The 24265-nt window shown below is 40.8% G+C and overlaps 1 protein-coding gene across 2 annotated transcripts; it reads left to right on the forward strand.

The window, feature by feature from the left end:
* LOC124015173 (brain-specific angiogenesis inhibitor 1-associated protein 2-like protein 2) lies at positions 1–23307 on the forward strand. 2 transcript variants are annotated; one of them, XM_046330178.1, is made up of 5 exons: positions 1–205; positions 2721–2796; positions 3452–3538; positions 21609–21689; positions 22047–22076. In XM_046330178.1, the coding sequence occupies exons 1-4, from the start codon at positions 152–154 to the stop codon at positions 21626–21628; spliced, it is 237 nt and encodes a 78-aa protein (XP_046186134.1). In that variant the 5' UTR covers positions 1–151; the 3' UTR covers positions 21629–21689; positions 22047–22076. The 2 variants fall into 2 exon arrangements, with proteins under 2 accessions (XP_046186134.1, XP_046186133.1); XM_046330177.1 differs by lacking the exons at positions 1–205; positions 2721–2796; positions 3452–3538 and adding exons at positions 3850–3985; positions 22765–23307 and having other exon boundaries at positions 22047–22172.
* Positions 23308–24265: the final 958 nt, after the last annotated feature.

Here is a 24265-nt window from a genome sequence, read left to right on the forward strand (position 1 = left end):
CGTTCTGTTGTGCTCCTCGCCCAGTTTCCTGTGAATTAGAACATCCACGTTGATACAGATAGGGGACTTTCGGGACTGTCGCCTTATGTTTCATAACGTATAAATAAATAGATTAAACATTTCAGCAAGTGGGAATACTTTGAGCGTCCGAATGTCTGGACAAAACATCGACCAGTTGCATCGCTCTACTTTGGGCATATATGCGGTGAGTGAGATTGGTTTGAACTCTTGGCAATTTTAGCATGGCCCTAGATATAAACTTACAGTTTTTTTGGATTGCTTACACACTAAAATTAAAAGTAGTACACTATTAGCAAAACCTTACACTCAAGAAGCAAAACATCAGCCCATATTTGCACAACTATAAGCACATTGTCAACCTCACACTTGTTGCAAAACTCTACACACAGTGATTTGCAAAACACTAAACACACTTAACATACATTACATACAAAAATCTATCATGAAGTCACGTCCTTGCAATACCAAAGCGCTGACTGTCAAATTACCACACCCTCCAACCAATTGGTTCAACACAGTCATCAGGTGTGCAAACACTCGTTTGCTTAATTGTAGACACACCAATCAGGTGTATGAGCACTATAAAAAGCAGCAGGTGAGTTCATCGGTCTTCAAGCACAATGGAAAGAGTCAGAGAAAGAGTAAGACGAGGAGGACGAAGAGGAAGAGGATGATGAGGAGGAGGATGAGGATGAGGAAGAGGTGGAAGACAAGAAGGTGCTCAAAGACGACCGACTCTGACAAATGAGATCCGCGCAACACTGGTTGACCACGTTGTCAACCACGGCCTGACGCTGAGGGAGGCTGGACTGCGAGTACAGCCAAATCTAAGCCGATATACAGTGGCAAATGTGACTAGAACATTTAGACTGGAAAATAGGTATTGTAAAAATATCATCATATCAAAAACATCTGCACATTTTCAGTAACTGCTTACAGTACAGTATTCTATGCACTATCAGCATTTCTGTTACCTTTTCCTGTGAAATTACTGTACTATTGTATACTGTTTTTTTTCTACATAGGATTGAGGGTCAGGGACGACAAGGGGGAAGGCCTCCTATGTTCACAGAACAGCAAGAGAGGGAGATAGTAAACATGGTTTTGACCAACAATGCTATAACACTCAAGTAGCTCCAAGCTAACATTGTCAATATTTCAACGATATCCATCAGGTCTCAACTTCAACACTGGCACGCACCCGAAAAAAATACATATTCAAATGAAGCAAATTTATCGAGTGCCTTTCGAGCGAAATTCAGAAAGGGTGAAACGACTGCGGCATGATTATGCAGAGGTATGTATTCACTTTAGCAGTGTGATCTTGCATACTGTCTCATAATATTTTACTGTAATATGTATACTAGATCTACACTGAACTACACAATTTTGCCTGACACTGTTTTTCAGAGTTTTACGAATGGATGGAGAGGAGATCCAGCATGAGTTCATTTACGTAGATGAGGCTGGGTTCAACCTGACGAGAACACGAAGGAGGGGAAGAAACATCATTGGCCACAGGGCTATAGTCAATGTCCCAGGGCAACGTGGGGGTAATATAACACTCTGTGCAGCCATTACACAGAATGGGGTCCTCCACCGCCATGCCCATATGGGCCCTTACAACACAGCACTCATACTTACGTTCTTGAACCAATTGTACAACATAACAGCAGCAAATCAAATCGATCATATGCAATACATTGTTGTCTGGGACAATGTGTCTTTCCACCGCTCTGCTCTGGTTCAGAACTGGTTTCAGCAACATCCACATTTCACCGTCCTATATCTTCCACCATACTCTCCATTCCTCAACCCTATAGAAGAGTTTCTTGGCATGGCGGTGGAAGGTATATGATCTCCGTCTCCAGGCTGAGGTACCCCTCATCCAAGCCATGGAGGCATGTGACCAGATGGAGGTCGCAGCAATACAAGAATGGGTTCATCATTCAATACGTTTCTTTCCAAGGTGTCTTGCTAATGACAACATTGCCTGCGATGTTGATGAAATTCTCTGGCCAGATCCAGCTAGGTGAAGAGACAATGTCTAGTTGTTGTTTTTTTAAAACTTACAATACGTAAAGTGACGTTTGGTTACAGTATTATGAATCTCCATGTCAACATTTTGGGCAGAAATAAATAAGTTTCTTCAGTCTGCAACATTGGTCTTGTGTAGTGTTTGGTGAATTTACATTATATTTGTACTTTGTTGATAGTAGCCTACTCTAATCATAGGGAAGTAGAAGTGCTAAAAGGGTTTTAGGTTTATCACAGCAGAGTGTAACTCGTGCTAAGAGTATAGTAATGTGAAACGTGTGTGTTTCATATGGTAACAAAGTGTGGTTTTTAAAAAGAAGTGTATAGTTTTTACAAAAGTGTTTAATTTTGCAAAGGATCTGTGGTGTTTTGCTAATTGGGTGTGTGGTTGTGCTAATTGTGTGTAGTGTTTTGAAAATCGTGCTTGAGCAATAAAAAAAACTCAACTGAAGGCCTAACTTGCAATGCACATTTGTTGTTTGTATGTATATACTGTTCAATTTGGTGCACTATACTTGTGAGCAGTACTGTATTCTATGAATAAATACAATATGACTTATGAACAGGGTGTATCTATACAGCTAACTGTCCAAGATAAGCACCACGCCTTTCAATGTCTCGTGTGTGTGTGTGTCTCTCTCTGTGTGTGTGTGTGTTAACAGAGCCTGATGGATCAGTTCAACCCAAGTCTACAGAAGCTAGTGTCTTTGGGAAACCGCTACATGCAGGCTTTCCAAGGTGAGCATGAGAAAGGAAGTGAAACGGATGACCTTTGTGGCATGCATTTGAATGCGATGAAGTGTTCCAATAAAATAGAGTAAATGTGACGAGTCATTCTCAGCAGAGTCATACATACAGTATATGACTCTGATTTCTACTAGAGGTCCTTCTCAGATCTATACGATGCTTCCACATCGTTGCTATTAAATCCCATCAATGAGAGATCCTTGGCCGTGCCCCTCCTGGAAATAAATGCAAATGTATTTTCATTTTGTCAGAGGTTTCCCTCGTAAAGTGCTGCCATATCACCTGGGAATATTTATTACCATGGACCTATAGGCCATAATATAACCTACACATGTTTCTATTGGTTGAGCTGCTGAATGTAAATATGTCTGTCCATTTATTGTTCTGTCTGCACCAGTCCTTTTCCACTCCAAAGCAATGAGATATGGAACATGTATATGTGATGGACCCAGCTATCTGAATGAATTATAGATTAATCTGTTGATGCATATTAAACAACCTTTCTGCAATTTTCTGCTTTCAGATGAATGTGTTCGTTGTGCCTTTACTGGCATGAGTCTAACTCTGGGATTGTCAGCTAAGTGAATCATATCAGCTGGATATGCAATTAAATTGCCTGCTTGTTTCTGTGTGTGTGTGTGTTTAGCCATCGCGATAACCAGTGAGGCTTACTTCAGCATCCTTGCTAAGATAGGGGAGCAGGCCTTCCACACCATGTCGTCTCGCTTGATTGGTAAGAACCTCTTCATTCCCTGTGTGTGTGTGCGCGCATGCACATGACATATGTGCGTGTGTCTGCCGTATGGTGTGCATCAGGTCAGTTAAAGAGTATGAGAAAGGTAGAGATGCAGGAACAAAGCTAGAGAAACATGTACTGTGTTGGTCCTTTGTGTTGTTTATGGTTGTGGTTATTACCCCAATCACTGCAGTGTCCTTCACCGAACCACACAGAGCAAAGTTTATCTGACAGGCAGCACATTATACTTCCTTTTACCGTCACAATAACTCTGGAGCTTTCTTAGACGTTTGCGTGTGTGCATGTGTGTGTATGGGACAGAGGGTGGACACTGGGTTGAGTGGGGTTGAATAGCACAGTCTGTATGCGTGTGAGTTATTTCTTTTTTTGTTGCCATACACAGTCTGTTCCTGTTTGTATAGAGCAGAGGTACAGAGGGCGTAGGTGCGTACATCTATGTTATTTTTTTACCCCATAGTGGAATATGAATTAAAATGTACTTTGCCCACATCAATGTTGATGCATTTTGAGATAACAAGACAACCTATGCGTGAGTTTAACCATAACACCTGGTCCAGAGTCAGTCTTCCCATTTCACTCATAATGCTTATAAGAGGTATAATGCAACCGGAGCCCTTGATGTCTGTACAATAGCAGTGGAATCCAGGGACAGACTGTGGGTCCTGTTAAATTCATTTAATCCAGCCTGAACCTAGCCACTTACAGACACTGAGGCTAAAAGGCGTTGTAGGATTTTAATTTGATCACCCTGTTGCAGAAGAACTTTCCTATAATGCCAGTTTGCTACATGTACATGTAAAACATGTACCGTATTTGAGGTTTAAAAAGGCTTCTGAAGTTTGCAATTTCCACTTAGAAATTTCAGACATGATTTTACCTTACGGAAAATGTATCAACCCCAACAAAAAAGTGAACTAACTATACATAATAATTCACATTTCCTGTTGCTCCAGGATTATTTTCCTGCTGGAGCAAACTGGCTCAAATTAAGATCCTACATCTGTGTAAGGTTGGCTATGGAAGCCCACATAAACTGATTCAGTCTAGTTGAGCATTCACTGATTGGACTTCTCCCACATTGTAAAACATTTCCTGTAAAATATATAGTAACGTATAGCCAAATCAGCCCCTGCTCATGGTTCTCACAGGGGAAGTGAGAAAAAATAAGAAACCAGCACACTGCTCTTGATAGTATCACTGACCTTTAATAAACTTTTACGTATCGGCCTCACGGCCTTCTTCAGAGTTTTTGTGAGTGTTTTAAATGAGCACCGTTATGTAGGCATAGCCCCACCCACATCCATTCCACGCATCGAATGGGGTTGGAGTCGAAGAAAAACAAATAAATGTTACCAAATAACCAAATAAACAATATGCATTTCATAAATATTCGAATAAAGTGTGTACATAAAACATATTAAACATGTCTGTAAAACCACAATGGGGGTCATCGACCTACCAAGCAAGTTTTCATTAATCATTGTGTACACCGCAAGAAAAACGTCAGAGTAATCTGAAACAGGGGCATAATGCAAGTTCACATTTACAGCATAATACGCATAAGCATTTCATAATTAAGACCTTCAGGAAATAATGTCTGGAGGATGAAAATCCATAAACATTCTCTTTTGGTCAGAGTTATTTACATCACCTCCACTGTCTGATATATTAACTTTCTCTATGCCACAAAATCTAAAAAGGTAGAAATGTCATGTAGGTCATTAAAATGTACTGCGACTGGATAATCCCTGTCGTTTCTCCTAGTTGAACTTTTGTGTTCACTGATTCTGTTTGAAAGAACAAGAGAACAAGAGGTTTTAGCACAGCCCACATGGGCATTTAATAATATAGATAACACGGGTGGTAGAGCACGTAATAATGTCATTAATTTGGAACCGTTTTCCTTTATGTGGGTGGAAGAAATATTCACACTTCATATTGTTGCACTGTGCGTAAACTCTGCATTTACAGCTACAATTCGGAAGAGGGCGTAAAATAGCCTGGCGGATTTTATTTTGTGGCTGGCATTTGGCATGGATCAATTTATCGCGTAAATTGCGACCTCTCCTATATACAATAAATAAGTGGTGGATTCTTAAATTCAGCTGGCAAAGCTGGGTCCGATGATAAAACATGCCAGTGTTTCTTGACAGCATCTCACACTTTTCACGAGTTCAAGGTATACAGTATGTGGTGGTGAACGTTACAGTTCTTTAGCTCGAGTGGGTCTTTTTTTGTTGCAGTTCATCTCGTGTTTTCCCCAATGCCAAATTAATAGTGTCATCCGCGCATTGTGGAGAATAGCCTCTTCTAAGAAACGTATTGTCCATCTCCGCTGCTTTTTACAGATAGCCCTCTGTGGAGGAGCATATACGGCGCAGTCTGAAAAACTGGCTTCTTAGAAGTCCTCTTTTTAACTTAACGACACAGGGTGGAAGCTGTCCCCCTGTAGTATAATGTTTATGCCCGTTTATTTTCTATACAGAGTTGTAAACAGGGTTCCATTTGATTTCGCAATCCACATAGAGATAATGAAAACGTTTAGCGTCACATTTAATAGTGCATTTGAGATTAGGGTCAAATGTCATTGAGTAATGCCATTAAATCTGACAGCTCTTTTCACGTTCCTCCCCATATGCAAAAGTAAAAACCCGTCATATCGATACCACTTCAGAACTTTATTCAAAAATGGATTTTCGTTTTCATTATTAACAAAACGTTCTTCAAAAAGACCCACATAAAGGTTAGCATAGCTCGGAGCGAACGTGGAGCCCATAGATGTTCCATGGTAGTATTCATCATCAAACCTGAAATAGTTATACGTCAAAACATATTCAGCCGACTCTAGGATAAAGTTTTTCGTTGGGTATTAGTTAGTATTAGGACTTTTGGCACATTTGTAGCAAAGGTATTCATATTCAGATTTTGAGATATATATAGTTTCCGTTTCCCTATATCCATTTGGAACACCTGTGTGGGATCAACACTCAGTTATTCTATAGAAATGTTCATTTCTGAGTTGTCTCTAAGTCTCCTCTTTGTATTTTTCATAGTCTAAACTCGACCACAGCACCCCCCTTGTCTGCAGGTTTGACAACCAAAGATGAATATTTCATTAGTTCATTAAGTGCCTTTTGTTCTGTCCAAGTGAGGTTCTTCTGAATGTGATTTGTTTTTCTTGTATATACTGACATGGCTTCTTGTTCGACTAACCTACAATAGGTATTAATCGAGGAGTTGTTAACTATAGGACATAATTTGCTTTTGGACTTAAAATGGGTACCAGTTCTTTGTTGGGTTTCTAGGCCCCAAACAGTGTTTGACAAAAACACGTGCTCATATTTAATCTTGCAATAGTATCAAATAGTTTGTCTGTACATGTTGGTACAAAGGAGAGGACCTTAGATAAGACTTGCGCGTCAGTGAGCTCTTTTTTGGAGAGGGTCATGAAATACCACGTCCTACTGTAGCTCCATGTCCACGGCCTGTGTTCCTGGTCCCCTCTTTGACCGCTTGTCTCTCCTACATCGTTTATTTTCTTTCGTAGAGCCTTGTTGTTTAAAATATATATATATATATATTTAAACTTTATTTAACCAGGTAGGCTAGTTGAGAACAAGTTCTCATTTGCAACTGCGACCTGGCCAAGATAAAGCATAGCAGTGTGAACAGACAACACAGACTTACACATGGAGTAAACAATTAACAAGTCAATAACACAGTAGAAAAAAAGAGAGTCTATATACATTGTGTGCAAAAGGCATGAGGAGGTAGGCGAATAATTAAAATTTTGCAGATTAACACTGGAGTGATAATTGATCAGATGGTCATGTACAGGTAGAGATATTGGTGTGCAAAAGAGCAGAAAAGTAAGTAAATATAAACAGTATGGGGATGAGGTAGGTAAAATTGGGTGGGCTATTTACCGATAGACTATGTACAGCTGCAGCGATCGGTTAGCTGCTCAGATAGCAGATGTTTGAAGTTGGTGAGGGAGATAAAAGTCTCCAACTTCCGCGATTTTTGCAATTCGTTCCAGTCACAGGCAGCAGAGAACTGGAACGAAAGGCGGCCAAATGAGGTGTTGGCTTTAGGGATGATCAGTGAGATACACCTGCTGGAGCGCGTGCTACGGATGGGTGTTGCCATCGTGACCAGTGAACTGAGATAAGGCGGAGCTTTACCTTGCATGGACTTGTAGATGACCTGGAGCCAGTGGGTCTGGCGACGAATATGTAGCGAGGGCCAGCCGACTAGAGCATACAGGTCGCAGTGGTGGGTGGTATAAGGTGCTTTAGTAACAAAACGGATGGCACTGTGATAAACTGCATCCAGTTTGCTGAGTAGAGTATTGGAAGCTATTTTATAGATGACATCGCCAAAGTCGAGGATCGGTAGGATAGTCAGTTTTACTAGCGTAAGTTTGGCGGTATGAGTGAAGGAGGCTTTGTTGTGGAATAGAAAGCCGACTCTAGATTTGATTTTAGATTGGAGATGTTTGATATGAGTCTGGAAGGAGAGTTTACAGTCTAGCCAGACACCTAGGGACTTATAGATGTCCACATATTCTAGGTCGGAACCATCCAGGGTGGTGATGCTAGTCGGGCGTGCGGGTGCAGGCAGCGAACAGTTGAAAAGCATGCATTTGGTTTTACTAGCGTTTAAGAGCAGTTGGAGGCTACGGAAGGAGTGTTGTATGGCATTGAAGCTCGTTTGGAGGTTAGATAGCACAGTGTCCAAGGACAGGCCGGAAGTATACAGAATGGTGTCGTCTGCATAGAGGTGGATCAGGGAATCGCCCACAGCAAGAGCAACATCATTGATATATACTGAGAAAAAAGTCGGACCGAGAATTGAACCCTGTGGCACCCCCATAGAGACAGCCAGAGGACCGGACAGCATGCCCTCTGATTTAATAGCATGCCCTCCGAAGTAGTTGGTGAACCAGGAAAGGCAGTCATCAGAAAAACCGAGGCTACTGAGTCTGCCGATAAGAATATGGTGATTGACAGAGTCGAAAGCCTTGGCAAGGTCGATGAAGACGGCTGCACAGTACTGTCTTTTATCGATGGCGGTTATGATATCGTTTAGTACCTTGAGCGTGGCTGAGGTGCACCCGTGACCGGCTCGGAAACCAGATTGCACAGTGGAGAAGGTACGGTGGGATTCGAGATGGTCAGTGACCTGTTTGTTGACATGGCTTTTGAAGACCTTCGATAGGCAGGGCAGGATGGATATAGGTCTGTAACAGTTTGGGTCCAGGGTGTCTCCCCCTTTGAAGAGGGGGATGACTGCGGCAGCTTTCCAATCCTTGGGGATCTCAGACGATATGAAAGAGAGGTTGAACAGGCTGGTAATAGGGTTTGCGACAATGGCGGCCGATAGTTTCAGAAATAGAGGGTCCAGATTGTCAAGCCCAGCTGATTTGTACGGGTCCAGGTTTTGCAGCTCTTTCAGAACATCTGCTATCTGGATTTGGGTAAAGGAGAACCTGGAGAGGCTTGGGCGAGTAGCTACGGGGGGTGGGGGGGGGGAGCTGTTGACCGAGGTTGGAGTAGCCAGGAGGAAGGCATGGCCAGCCGTTGAGAAATGCTTGTTGAAGTTTTCGATAATCATGGATTTATCGGTGGTGACCGTGTTACCTAGCCTCAGTGAAGTGGGCAGCTGGGAGGAGGTGCTCTTGTTCTCCATGGACTTCACAGTGTCCCATAACCTTTTGGAGTTAGAGCTACAGGATGCAAATTTCTGCCTGAAGAAGCTGGCCTTTGCTTTCCTGACTGACTGTGTGTCTTGGTTCCTGACTTCCCTGAACGGTTGCATATCGCGGGGGACTATTCGATGCTATTGCAGTCCGCCACAAGATGTTTTTTTGCTGGTCGAGGGCAGTCAGGTCTGGAGTGAACCAAAGGCTATATCTGTTCTTAGTTCTGCATTTTTTGAACGGAGCATGCTTATCTTGTGCTGCTTTTGGACTAAAAAAACTGTCTGTCTGCGATGGTAGCTGGCGTTGCTGTCTGTTGTGAAATCGCTCTCAGTGGATGTCTCTGTGTGTAGGTTTCCATGTCCTCCCGCTGCTGTATCTGCTCCCCCGACTCTCGGTGCTCCAGTCCTTGGGCCTTCCCATGCATACACCGGCATTCCCATGCGTACACCTGGTTGAGCTGGTCGTCCTCTGTGTCTCGTTGATATTTCTTGATCTTTGTTGCTTGTAGGAAGTCTCTGTATTTGACTGATTGATTGAGTCATCTATGGCTGTGAAATTTGGGCCTAGAATCTCCATTATAACCTCATGTTCACTGATTTTACTTCCTTCGACACATGTTCAACGATTAATAGTATTACATCTAAATAACATTTGTTTAGGATTTAACCCCATTTCTGAATGAACGTTTTGTAGTAGGCTCCTTCTGTATTCTCAGTCCTCTTGGAATGCGCTTGATGCGCCAATACTCACTAAGCGTGGAGACATGCAGGAACAAAGGAGTATCTTTCTCTGGAGCTGGATTTTAAGTTCTGCAGTAGAGTACAGAGCTGGGTTGTCCATGTTGGAGGTAGGGAAAATGATAATTTCACTTCCCCATTTCACTTCTGAGAGACTAGATAATCATTGTCTTGTTTTAAAATGATGTGCCTATGAGGAATGCCATCACGCCCATATATGGTCTGGATTGGTCTCCACAGAGGTTGCTGCTGGAAAGCGTGAGTTTCATTTCGTTCATGTGCACATGAACGCATGTTCACGAGTGACCAGGTCATCTTTTCTGAGCTGCAGTTTATAAACACAGTTGCCCTTTTGTCACTTTTGTCAGGCACAAAGTCACAGAACACAGAGCAAGCAAGACACAGACAGACCAGGAGGTGTACTGCCCAGCTAGGTTAGCAAGACATGACAGACTAGAGAGAGATGCACTGCAAGCTAGCACATCAACTTAACGTTACTGTTATTTGCTGACATAAAACTTGGAGAGGAGAGAACACAAGTTTACCTGATTGCTGTTCCCGCAATTCACTCTCATTGTGTTTTTTTCCTTCTCTTTTCGTGACCAGAAGGATAGTTCCGCATCATCCACTCATCGAAGTTGACACTGGGATGCGGGGCCGTTGGGTAATTATGGGGCCCTACACAACTTGCGTATAGGGCCGCCCGGATTTGAGATCATGCACACCTGAAATTACAATTTTCTTTTAGGCGGGTGCATTTTCATTATCTGGATAAACACTTGTGGTGTCTAGCTAACATTACGCTAATCAAAGCAAAACAAAACTTTAGTTCTCAAGACCATTCATCTATATATATATATATTTATAGATACACAGTTCCTTCAGAAAGTATTCATACCTCTTGACTTATTCCACATGTTGTTGTTACAGCCTGGATTCAAAATGGATTACATTGACACACAGTACACCATTATGACAAAATAAAAACATGTTTTTATATATTTAGCACATTTTTTGAAAATGAAATACATAAATATCTAATTTACATAATTATTCACACCCCGTGTCAATATTTTGTAGAAGCACTTTTGATGGTGATTACAGCAGACTCTTTTGGGGTAAGTCTCAGATATTTTCACACCTGGATTGTTCAATATTTGCCCATTATTCTTTAAAAACATTCTTCAAGCTATCAAGTTAATTGTTGATCATAGCTAGACAGCCATTTTCAAGTCTTGCCGTTTTAAGCAGATTTAATTCCAAACTGTAAGTAGGCCACTCAGGAACATTCAATGTTATCTTGTTAAGCAACTCCAGTGTACATTTGGCCTTGTGTTTTCGGTTATTGTCCTGGTGAAAGGTGAATTCATCTCCCAGTGTCTGGTGGAAAGCAGACTGAACAAGGGTTTCCGCTAGGATTTTGCCTGTGCTTAGCTCTACTCCATTTATTTTTATTTAAAAAAAATCCCTAGTCCTTGCTGATGACAAGCATACCCAAAACATGATGCAGCCACCATCATGTTTGAAAATATGAAGAGTGGTACTCAGGGATGAGTTGTGTTCGATTTGCCCCTAACAGAATGCTTTGTTTTCAGGACAAAAAGTACATTTCTTTGCCACGTTTCTTGCAGTAGTACTTAAGTGCCTTGTTGCAAACATGATGTATATTTTGTAATATTTGTATTCTGTACAAGCTTCCTTCTTTTCAGTCTGTCAATTAGGTTAGTATTGTGGAGTAACTACAATGTTGTTAAACTCTGTAACTTTTTTAAAATCACCATTGACCTCATTGTGAAATCCCTGAGCAGTTTCCTTCCTCTCCGGCAACTGATTTAGGAAGGACACCTGTATCTTTGTAGTGACTGGGTTAATTGATACACCATCCAAAGCCTAATTAATAACTTCACCATGCTCAAGGGGATATTCAAGGTCTATTTTGTTATATAAAAAAACAAACATATTTACCATATCTCCCTGGTCTTTGTGGTTGAAAATCTGTGCTTGAAATTCACTACTGGAATTGAGGGACCTTACAATTATCTGTATCAAGGCACAAGCCGAGACCCAAAAACAGACACAGGAGGCAGATGGTTGGAGTCTTACAATGTTTATTAATCCAAAGGGGTAGGCAAGAGAATGGTCGTGGACAGGCAAACAGGTCAAAACCATATCAGAGTCCAGGAGGTACAGAGTGGCAGACAGGCTCGTGGTCAAGGCAGGCAGAATGCTCAGGCAGGTGGATACAAAGTCCTGAAACAGGCAATGGTCAAAACCTGGAGGATTATAAAAAGGAGAATGCAAAAATCAGGAGAACGGGGAAAAGCTGGTTGACTTGGAAACATACCAGACGAACTGGCACAGAGAGACAGGAAACACAGGGATAAATACACTGGGGGAAATCAGCGACACCTTGCCTGACTAAAATATTCCCAGTCATGTGAAATCCATGGATTAGGTCCTAATTCAATCATTTCAATTGACTGATTTCCTTATAAGAACTGTAACTCAGTCAAATCTTTGAAGATGTTGCATGTTGCGTTTGTATTTTTGTACAGTTTGGATTTATACATGCTGTTTTTTTCTGTAGTCTCTGTGGCCGAAGTCGGCACATATAATAATGCTAGTTGTAACATTCATCTTACCATTGCTGTTTTTATAATGAGAAAGTGACTAAAAACCAGCTTCCTTTTTTAATCGAAGGATTTGTATAGAAAGCCAAGTTGAAGCTAACATTAGATGTTGTCCTCCTCATAATAACCACATGTTGTTTTTACCACAAATGAATAGCCACCTTTCAATTGAAGCAGCGGAAAATAAGTGAAAGTTGCCAAATCTCTCACAAAAACGGATCAAAATGAAATCACGGATAAGTATAAGAGAGCAGGATAACTTATAGATTGGCTACAATAATTACAATGACTTTTCAAGCACCAAATTGAGGAAATGTCAGATTTTCAAGGTATAGGCCTATTCCAGTAATTAGTGGATATATGGAAACTTAAATACCCTGACCTAGTGAGATATACATGGCGGAGGCTTAATCAAGCTAGTCGCCTTGACTACTTTCTTATACCATTCTCTCTGGCACCAAAAGTTTAAAAAGTGTTGATAGGGGACAGAATGCGGTCGCATCATCACATAATTGGCATATATATTACTCTTTCGGAATTTCCACGTGGGCGAGGATATTGGACATTTAATCAAAGCCTACTAGATGATAAATTGTTTAGAACTAGGACAGAAGAATTTATAACGGACTTTTTCAGACATAACATAGGTACAGCAGATCCCCTTACTGAATGGGACACTTTTAAATGTGCCTTTAGAGGCAATGCAATTCAGTACTCATCTATAAAACAACAGCAATTTAGAATAGAAGAGTCCATATTAACAAAGGAAATTGAAGGACTAACAGTACAGTTAGATAGCAATAAAAACGGTATTATAGAGGCACAGAATAAGTTAGAGGAAAAACAAAAAGAAATGGAGGAACTTATTCAAGAAAGATCTAGTGTAATATATTATAAAAATAAAGCGAACTGGATGGAATATGGGGAAAAATGCACCAAATTCTTTTTCAATCTTCAATATAGAAATGCTACCAAATTTTTTTATTAAAACTTGTTACAAATGATGGAGTCACGCACGATTCACCAAATTACATTTTGAAAGAGGAAGTAAATTACTTTAAGAATATGTTTTCATTTCAGTCTCCTCCATCTCCACTAACTGAAACTGATTGTATGGATTTTTTTTCCTAATAATAATGTAAAATTCACATCTGTACAGAAAGACTCATGTGAAGGCCAAATTACAGAGGAGGAACTGCTCGAGGCAATTGGGGCCTTTAAGGATGGGAAAACTCCAGGGCTTGATGGCATACCAGTGGAAGTATACAAAACTGTTTTTGGTATACTCAAAGGACCATTGTTGGCTTGTTTTAACCACTCCTATATAAATGGTAGATTATCAGACACACAACAAGGAGGTCTGATATCATTATTACTGAAACAGGACCAGAGTGGTATATATAAAGATCCAGTCCATTAAAAAATTTGGAGACCTCTTACACTTCAGTGTTGCGATGCAAAAATCCTAGCAAAATGCTTGGCACATAGAATTTAAAAAGTATTGTCAGATATTATTCATCCTAATCAGACAGGGTTTTTACATGGACAATACATTGGAGATAATATAAGACAAGTACTGGAAACAATAGAACACTATGAAATATCGGGGACACCAGGCCTGGTTTTCATAGCTGATTTTGAAAAGGCTTTTGATAAAGTACGACTGGAGTTTATATATAAATGCCTAGAATATTTCAATTTTGGGGAATCTCTTATAAAATGGGTTAAGGTTATGTATAGTAACCCTAGGTGTAAAATAGTAAATAACGGCTACATCTCAGAAAGTTTTAAACTATCTAGAGGAGTAAAACAAGGTTGTCAACTATCGGCATATCTATTTATTATTGCCATCGAAATGTTAGCTGCAAAACCACAATTGGAGTCTCTCCACGGCCTCTTTGAGGATCTAGATACTTTTGCTATCCTCTCTGGATTAAAACCAAATTATGATAAATGTACCATATTACGTATTGGATCACTAAAAAATGCATATTTTACATTACCATGTAGTTTACCAATTAAATGGTCTGACGGAGATGTAGACATACTCGGTATACAAATCCCAAAGGAAAGAAATGATCTCACTCCAATACATTTTTGTAGAAAGTTAGCAAAAATAGATAAGATCTTGCTACCCTGGAAAGGAAAATACCTGTCTATTTGTGGAAAAATCACCCTGATTAACTTCTTAGTTATATCACAGTTTACCTATTTGCTTATGGTTTTGCCTACACCTAGTGACCTGCTTTTTAAATTATATGAACAAAAAATATTAAATTTGATTTGGAACGGCAAACCAGATAAAATTAAAAGGGCATATTTATATAACGAATATGAATTTGGTGGGCAGAAATGATTAAATATTAAAGCATTAGACCTCTCACTAAAGGCATCAGTCATACAAAAGTTATACTTAAATCCAAAATGGTTCTCTAGTCAATTGGTACGAATGTCTCATCCTATATTCAGGAAGGGCTTTTTCCCCTTTATTCAGATTACACCTGCTCACTTTATTTTGTTTGAAAAGGAAATCATCTCCAAAATATCTTTATTTTTTAAATAAGCCTTAGAAGGTTGGTTGCAATTTCAGTTTAATCCACCTGAAAGGACGGAACAAATAGTACGACAAATATTGTGGTTAAATTCAAATATACTAATTGATTAAAAAAACTGTATTTATCGAAGAAATTATTAAAAAAGGTATACATTTAGTGAATTATATCATAAATAGGACTGGTGGAGTTATGTCACACATGCAGCTAACACAGACATATGGAAATGTCTGCTCTACCCAAAATTACAACCAATTAATTGCAGCATTACCACAAAAATGGAAGAGGCAAGTAGAAGGGGAAAAAAGTAAGGAACTTGTATGTCGGCCCTTTATTAAAGAACTGTCACGTTCTGACCTTTATTTCCTGTGTTTTGTATTTAGTTAGTATGGTCAGGGCGTGAGTTGGGTGGGCAGTCTATGTTTGTTTTTCTATGCTTTGGGTATTTCTATGTTTCGGCCTAGTATGGTTCTCAATCAGAGGCAGGTGTCATTAGTTGTCTCTGATTGAGAATCATACTTAGGTAGCCTGGGTTTCACTGTGTGTTTGTGGGTGATTGTTCCTGTCTCTGTGATTGCACCAGATAGGACTGTTTTGAGTTTTCACATTTCTTGTTTTTTTGTAGTCAGTTGTTCATGTGTGCCTTAACGTATTAAAAAGAACCATGGACACTTACCACGCCGCATATTGGTCTTCTGATCCGTTTCGCCTCTCATCTTCAGAGGAGGAAATTCATTACAAGAACATAAATGGTTAAAGTAAAGTGTGATAAATAAAAACATATACCAATTTAATTTAAGGACCAAAAAACTGACAGCTGTGCCATATAAATTGCAAACTAGTTGGGAAGAGATTTTCGATGTACCCATTCCATGGCACATGGTTTATAAATTGATACGCAAAACAACACCGGATTCAAAACTTTGAATTTTTCTATCTAAATTACTATACAAAATTCTTGCAACTAATAGAATGTTATATATATGGGGGATACAATCTTCCCAGCTCTGCAGATTCTGCTGTGAGGAGGCAGAGTCATTAGATCATTTATTTTGGTATTGTCCATATGTCGCTAAATTTTGGTCACAGGTCCAGGAATGGCTGAAGAATTGCAACATTTGCCTAGAACAAACACTACAGATAGCAATACTGGGTGATTTGAAAAGCCATAGTCAATCAATCAATAATATAATAATTATTTTAGCAAAAATGTTTATTTTTTTATTTACAATCTGTAGGAGCTATAGAGAATAGGAAAGTACAATTATTTTGTGAAGCATCACAGCACAGTTGAAAAATATATGGCAAGTAGAAATCCGAAATGGATGATGTTGAGAGACAGATGGGAGGGGTTGAGTGGAGCTGAAGGGTGGGACTAATAACAAGATAAACAATGTAGGGCATACGGGATTTGTATCAGAGCTTTTGTGAAATAGCATAGTTACAAATAGAAATCAAACTGGTTGGACATCAGAAATAGAGGAAGGACTAAGAACAAACAAGAGAGAACTATTGTAAAGTAGACAGACTGTGTCTGTAGAGTGTGTATAAGATGTATGGAGTGAAGGTAGAAGCAGAAGTGTTTATTAGTTTACTCAAATTGGGGGATCGGCGGAGGGGTTTGCGGGGAATAATAATAAAGGTATATTCTTTTAAAAAGTATGTATGTCTATATAGGTATGTGTATGTATATATGTGTATATATATGCATGCGTGTATGGATATATACATTTTACCCCCAAAATATGGGGGATTGGAAATGATGCAGACAATTACATTGGAAGCAACATTCTTTCCACAATATTAAGCTGATCCACCCTCTAGAAAAAAAGAGAAAAAATGGCTGATTATTATCAATGACTTTAACTGTAACTTTAGTAGTAACACGTTTTACAGTGTGGGAAAATCCTCACTGGTACCCTAGTTTGTAGAAAGACCCATATATACAGTGCATTCAGAAAGTATTCAGAACCAGGAACATCACTAGACATTCAGAACATCCGGGGCTTAGACCTGAAGACCTGGTGCTGACTCCGGGGGGAATTTGATCCCTGCGTGACAGAAATGAAGCGCCCCACATTCTTGCAGTGAACATTTTGCAAAAACATAATGCTATGTTGCATATCTCACTGAGTTCTTCCTTGCTGTGCTTGCCTGACACCAAATAATCAACACTTCTTAATATGAATTCAAATAACGTTTACAGATATGTAGAAATGCAGGCATCAAACGAGCTTGAAAATCATTATTTTATAATATTTGTTGTAATAAATCACAGATTCCAAGGTCAATTAGCTACAGGACAATAATTCTACCTATTTAATTACACAAAAACAAATACACCCCCTCCAACCCCCCTCTAGTTACAACTCTTCAAATTTTACCCATACCAGTGTCGTGCCTTGACTATCATTAAATTGAAGAGTTATAGTTTTTATCAAAGATTCTCTGTAATTAGTAAAACGCGATCAACTGATTAATCATGTAACTGTAATTAACTAGGAAGTCGGGGCACCAAGGAAAAATATTCAGATTACTTGTCACGTTCTGACCTTTATTTCCTTTGTTTTGTATTTATTTAGTATGGTCAGGGTGTGAGTTGGGTGGGCAGTCTATGTTTGATTTTCTATGATTTGGGATTTCTATGTTTTGGCCTAGTATGGTTCTCAATCAGAGGCAGGTGTCATTAGTTGTCTCTGATTGAGAATCATACTTAGGTAGCCTGGGTTGCACTGTTTGTTTGTGGGTGATTGTCTATGTTGATGGCTTGTTTCAGCGCAGCTCGCATTAGCTTCACGGTTGTTATTTTGTTTACTGTTTTTGTATAGTGTTTCAGTGTTCAGTGTTTTCTTTATTAAAATTCATGATGAACACATATCAGGCCGCATTTTGGTCCTCCGATCAGATGAAGAGGAGGACGACCGTGACATTACTAGGTTATAATTTCCTAATATAACCTTTCAGATATTTTCATATCTGATCCATAGTCTTATGAATTATTTACTTTACCTCACGTTAGTCTCATTTGAAACGTCATAAATATTTGGTTATCTGCACGGACCCAGTCTTCACTATGAGTCATCCATACATCAAGTGTCTTAAATAATTTATTTATTACTAACTAAGTAATTCACAGAAATGCATAAACAAACAAACAAGTTAAATGTGGTTACAATAAACAATAGGGGAATGTGCCCTAGTGGGCTAAACCAGCATGGTGGCTTGACAGAAAAAAAGGGGAAGTGGGGGTCGACTAAGAAGTCACCACAGAGTGATAATTATAACAATTGAAATGTTTATCCTTTGCACATGAACGCTCACTCATTCGGGAACATTTGCAACCAATATATATATTTACGCTCAGTGTGTCGTCTTGATCGCTGGTGAAAAGTTTGTTTCTGTTGGAGAGTTTCGTCTCTCTGTCTCTCTCTCTCTCTCTCTCTCTCTCTCTGATCTCTCTCTCTCTCTTGGTGAGAGGGGATAGTTCATTTGTTATAGAATGGTTGTTTCGGCAGATGTCGTTCTTCGCGTTCAATGATACCGAATTCCTAGCTGCAGACTAGTAATCAATATCAAATTAGTGAATTACTGGCAGAAATGGACCAGTAAGTTACTATAGATTTTTGGAACAAGGTTTGTAAAATTCCTGAAACATTGTACAGTATATTACTGTATTGGTGCAAAAACTATAGCTTTTTACAAGGCATGCCATAAAATATGTTAGTGGGCCAGAGACTCATTCCCCGCCCACAGCATTTTCTCACAATGCACCATCATTTATTCTGTAAAACACATTTAAGGTATTTTTCTGTGCATTCTACAGTGTTTTACTGGCTTGTGCCATCAAACCCCTGCAACGTTTCTAGAACGCTGTAGCCCGCCTGGTATTCAAAGTTCTCCCATGTCATCCCGCTCCTCCGCACACTCCACTGGCTTCCAGTCGAAGCGCGCATCCATTACAAGACCATGGTGCTTGCCTACGGAGAAGCAAGAGGAACTGCTCCTCACTATCTTCAGGCTATGCTTAAACCCTACAGCCCAACCCGAGCACTTTGTTCTGCCACCTCTGGTCTTCTGGCATTCCCACCCATACGGGAGGGCAGCTCCCACTCAGCCCAGTCCAAGCTCTTCCCCCTGAATCTAGTACAACAGGGTCCTTTGTAAAGGTTTTCTTCATCTGAAGGAGAGGCGGACCAAAATGCAGCGTGGTGGTTATTCATGTTTTTAATAAAGACGACTATACATGAACAGACTAAACAAAACAAGAAAAGTGAAAACCTAAACAGTCCTATCTGGTGCAAACAGCAAACAGGAACAATCTCCCACAAAACCCAACACAAAACAGGCTACCTAAATATGGTTCCCAATCAGAGACAATGACTAACACCTGCCTCTGATTGAGAACCATATCAGGCCAAACATAGAAATAGACAAACCAGATACACAACATAGAATGCCCACCCAGCTCACGTCCTGACCAACACTAAAACAAGGAAAACACATATGAACGATGGACAGAACGTGACATCCTTGCTCATCTTTCGAAAGCACCTGAAACCCTACCTCTTCAAACAGGTAGAGTTGCCCCACCTAGCTGGTTGCCCCACTTAGCTGTTTTAGGATGAATACACTACCTGTAAGTCTCTCTGAATAAGAGCATCTGCTAAATGCCGAAAAAAATATATGTAAAATTACAGATGTGCATGAAAACACATTTACAATATTTTACAGTGAATTCTACAGTGTTTTACTGTTGAAATTACAGAAACGTCTTACAGTGGGGGGGGGGGTATGTGTGTGTTTTGACCGTGTGTCTCTCTTTTTGGGATGTGTGTGTGCGCGCACATGTGTGTGTCTTAATGCCTACCTATGATAATCATTTCGCATTATGTCTCATAGGAGATGTCCTGATTCAGATTTCAGAGAACCAGAGGCGACTCACCGCTGAACTGGAAGCAATAGTAGATTACTTTACTATCCTCATCAAACAGTAGAACAGTAGCAATGCATGAGTCATTTTGAAGAATTAAGAGTGCATTGCAATTGTACCTTGGTTGTAGTTATTCACCTGTCAAAACAACTCACAACTAATTTTGCACGCCCAATTTCTCAGTTTTTGATTTGTTAAAAAGGTTTGAAATATCCAATAAATGTCGTTCCACTTCATGATTGTGTCCCACTTGTTGTTGATTCTTCACAAAAAAATACAGTTTTATATCTTTATGTTTGAAGCCTGAAATGTGGCAAAAGGTCCCAAAGTTCAAGGGGGCCGAATACTTTCGCAAGGCACTGTATATGTGTTATACATCAAAAAAGCTTAACTTCTTGTTAATCCAGCCGCTGTGTCAGATTTCAAAAATGCTTTATGGCGAAAGCAAACCATGTGATTATCTGAGGACAGCGCCCCGTATACAAAACCATGAAAAAGATATTTCAACCAGGCAGGTCCGCCACAAAAGTCAGAAATAGCGATATAATTAATGCCTTACCTTTGAAGATCTTCTTCTGTTAGCACTCCAAAATGTTCTAGAAACATCACAAATAGTCCTTTTGTTCAATAATGTTCTTCTTTATCTCCCAAAAATGTCAATTTATTTGGCACATTTGATTCATAAATACACCGGTTTCAACTCACCCAACATGCCTACAAAGTATCTAATAAGTTACCTGTAAACTTGGTCCAAACATTTCAAACAACGTTCCTAATCCAACCTCAGGTACCCCAAAACGTAAATAATCGATAAAATTTAAGATGGAATAAACTGTTTCTAATACCGTATAAAAACAACATGAAGCACGCTCCAGTTCATGCGCATCAAAACACCTGGAGTGACACTTACAATGAATAGCACTACTTCTTAATTTACCAAAAGAAAAACATTGAACAATTTCTAAAGACTGTTGACATCTAGTGGAAGCCATAGGAGCTGCAACCAGGTTCCTTATAAAAAGGGCATCCCATAGAAAGCTATTGGAAAATCCTATGACCTCACTATATTTTTCCCTGGATGGCTTGTCCTCTGGGTTTCACCTGCCAAATCAGTTCTGTTATTCTCACAGACATTATTTTAACAGGTTTAGAAACATTTAGAGTGTTTCTATCCAAATCTACCAAATCTATATGCATATCCTAGCTTCTGGGCCTGAGTAACAAGCAGTTTTCTTTGGGCACGCTTTACATCCGGATGTCAAAATACTGCCCCCTACCCCAGAGAGGATTTAAGGCTTAAAAATCCTTCTTTAACCTGTCTCCTCCCCTTCATCTACACTGATTGAAGTGGATTTAACAGGTGAGATCCACAAGGGATCATAGCTTTCACCTGGATTCACCTGGTCAGTCTATGTCATGGAAAGAGCAGGTGTTCCTAAAGTTTTGTACACTCAGTGTAACCATATCTGGCATCGGTGTAATGTGTCCTCCAGGGCAGCAGGAGGCGATATGAGATGGAGGTACGGACCCAGGCCACATCTTTGGAGAGGCAGCTGAGGGGAGGGGCTTACCAGGTCAGTCCTCTCTCTCTGTGTGTGTGTGTGTGTGTCAGAGGAGGCTGGTGGCACCTTAATTGGGGAGGACGGCTCATGGTGATGGCTGGAGCAGAACAGGTGGAATGGTGTCATGTTTGATGCCATTCCATTTTCGCCGTTCCAGCCGTTATTATAAGCTGTCCTCCCCTAACAGCCTCCACTGGTGTGTGTGTGTGTGTCAGATAAAGAGTATGAGTAAAATAAAATAAAAAACAAAGATTAAGAGTGCACCATTGAGAACTCCATTGTCTTACATTCCTGTAAAGTATTTCCACAGTGTGTGTGTGTCTGAGAAAGTTTTATATTTACATATTGCATGTGTGTGTGCGCCCACAGGATGAGTACATTCACTTCCTGAGGGATAGTCAGCATGAGGCTCTGATGGAGGAGGAAAGGAGATACCGTTTCCTGGCTGAGAAACACTGTGGTCTCACTCAGTCCATCGTCTATCTCATGAACAAGGTAGTGTAGCTTACTACATTCTCATTTAATCATACACACACAATAATCTATGCCATTTAGCAGACGCTTTTATCCAAACCGACTTACAGTCAGGCATGCGTACATTTTACGTATGGATGGTCCCGTGAAGCAAACCCGCTATCCTGGCATTTCAAGTGCCCTGCTCTACCAACTGAGCTACAGAGGACCGCCCTCTCCAATAGTGTCATAAACCACATTCATCACGGAAAGAACCTTGGCTGGTTTCCAATATGACAACCTGCCGCTGGCCATTTTCTTGTTTTCTCCAAATTTGTGGATTTAAAGGGAATGAATAAGTAGGCTCCACCATTCCTAGTTTGATGCTTTCTGGGGTTTTTTTTTAGAGAGAGAGAGAGAGAGAGAGAGAGAGAGAGAGAGAGAGAGAGAGAGAGCGAGAGAGAGAGAGAGAGAGAGAGAGAGAGAGAGAGAGAGAGAGAGAGAGAGAGAGAGAGAGTCACCCAAGTAAGAGAGAAGAGGTAGTTTGGTAGTTTACTGACTAGATTAAAGTCAATGAATAAACAAGGTCAATGAAAGTAATGTAATGTGTGTGTGTGTGTTTTCGATGGGCCAGACAGGGGCAGCGGGAGGCCTACAGCAGATAGCTGATGGATGGAGAGACCAGGTCAATGCCACCAGAGGACCTGGATCCCAGAACCCCTATCGCCTGGACCAGGACAACACGTTCAGAATGAGGGAGGAGGAAAGGGGGAGCCAATGGTCAGGCAAAGAGGAGCAGCCTCTGGGAAGAGTGCCCTCCAGAGGTGGGGGCATGATATACTGTATATCTACACTACAGTATACCAAACCTATAGAGTTTAGATAGAGTACTCATCTTCGTGCCCAGTTGACTACTTTGGAAGCCATCAATGGCAATGTCCATAATAAAACAAGTTACATTATGTCCATCAGGAGTCCTTTATCTGGCTCTATAACCATACCATAAATAAATACGATGTATATACCATACCCAAAGTGTTCAGGTGTCTTTCCTCTCCTATGACCTGCCCTCCTGGCCCTCTGATGTTCACACATCCTCTCCTCTCTCCTCCCTCCCTTCTCACCCTTCACGGTCAGGTGGACTGGGGACAGCAAGGAGTCATCATGTCACGTAGTCCTGGGGCACGGTCCCAGGGCTCAGGTCCTCCGAGAGAGAGAAAGAAAGAGAGAAGGAGAGGATTAGAGAACGCACACTTACATTCACACAGGACACCGAATAGGACTGGAGAAGTACAGGGCTCCGGGCAGCCGAGCGGAAATGGAGGAAAACTCTCCTCCCTGCGGACCTGGCATCCTTTCACTCCCTCCTCTCTACATTTTCCTCCTCTGTCTCTGCTGCTAAAGCCACTTTCTACCACTCTAAATTCCAAGCATCTGCCTCTAACCCTAGGAAGCTCTTTGCCACCTTCTCCTCCCTCCTGAATCCTCCCCCCCCCCTCCTCCCTCTCTGCAGATGACTTCGTCAAACATTTTGAAAAGAAGGTCGATGACATCCGATCCTCGTTTGCTAAGTCAAACGACACCGCTGGTTCTGCTCACACTGCCCTACCCTGTGCTCTGACCTCTTTCTCCCCTCTCTCTCCAGATGAAATCTCGCGTCTTGTGACGGCCGGCCGCCCAACAACCTGCCCGCTTGACCCTATCCCCTCCTCTCTTCTCCAGACCATTTCCAGAGACCTTCTCCCTTACCTCACCTCGCTCATCAACTCATCCCTGACCGCTGGCTACGTCCCTTCCGTCTTCAAGAGAGCGAGAGTTGCACCCCTTCTGAAAAAACCTACACTCGATCCCTCCGATGTCAACTACAGACCAGTATCCCTTCTTTCTTTTCTCTCCAAAACTCTTGAACGTGCCGTCCTTGGCCAGCTCTCCCGCTATCTCTCTCAGAATGACCTTCTTGATCCAAATCAGTCAGGTTTCAAGACTAGTCATTCAACTGAGACTGCTCTTCTCTGTATCACGGAGGCGCACTGCTAAAGCTCCGCACTGCGACTTACAAATTGGTGCATTCACCTTATGACATCCAGTGGGACAGTCACTTAACAATAGTGCATCTAAAACTTAGGGGGGGGTGA

Source organism: Oncorhynchus gorbuscha, linkage group LG26, assembly GCF_021184085.1.
Source record: "Oncorhynchus gorbuscha isolate QuinsamMale2020 ecotype Even-year linkage group LG26, OgorEven_v1.0, whole genome shotgun sequence".
Classification (NCBI taxonomy): domain Eukaryota; kingdom Metazoa; phylum Chordata; class Actinopteri; order Salmoniformes; family Salmonidae; genus Oncorhynchus; species Oncorhynchus gorbuscha.

Coding starts and splice junctions, on each gene's coding strand:
- LOC124015173 (XM_046330177.1), top strand. CDS start 21,630: ATGGAGGTACGGACCCAGGCCACATCTTTGGAGAGGCAGCTGAGGGGA. Junction 21,690..22,046: donor TGAGGGGAGGGGCTTACCAG/GTCAGTCCTCTC, acceptor GTGCGCCCACAG/GATGAGTACATTCACTTCCT. Junction 22,173..22,764: donor TCGTCTATCTCATGAACAAG/GTAGTGTAGCTT, acceptor TCGATGGGCCAG/ACAGGGGCAGCGGGAGGCCT.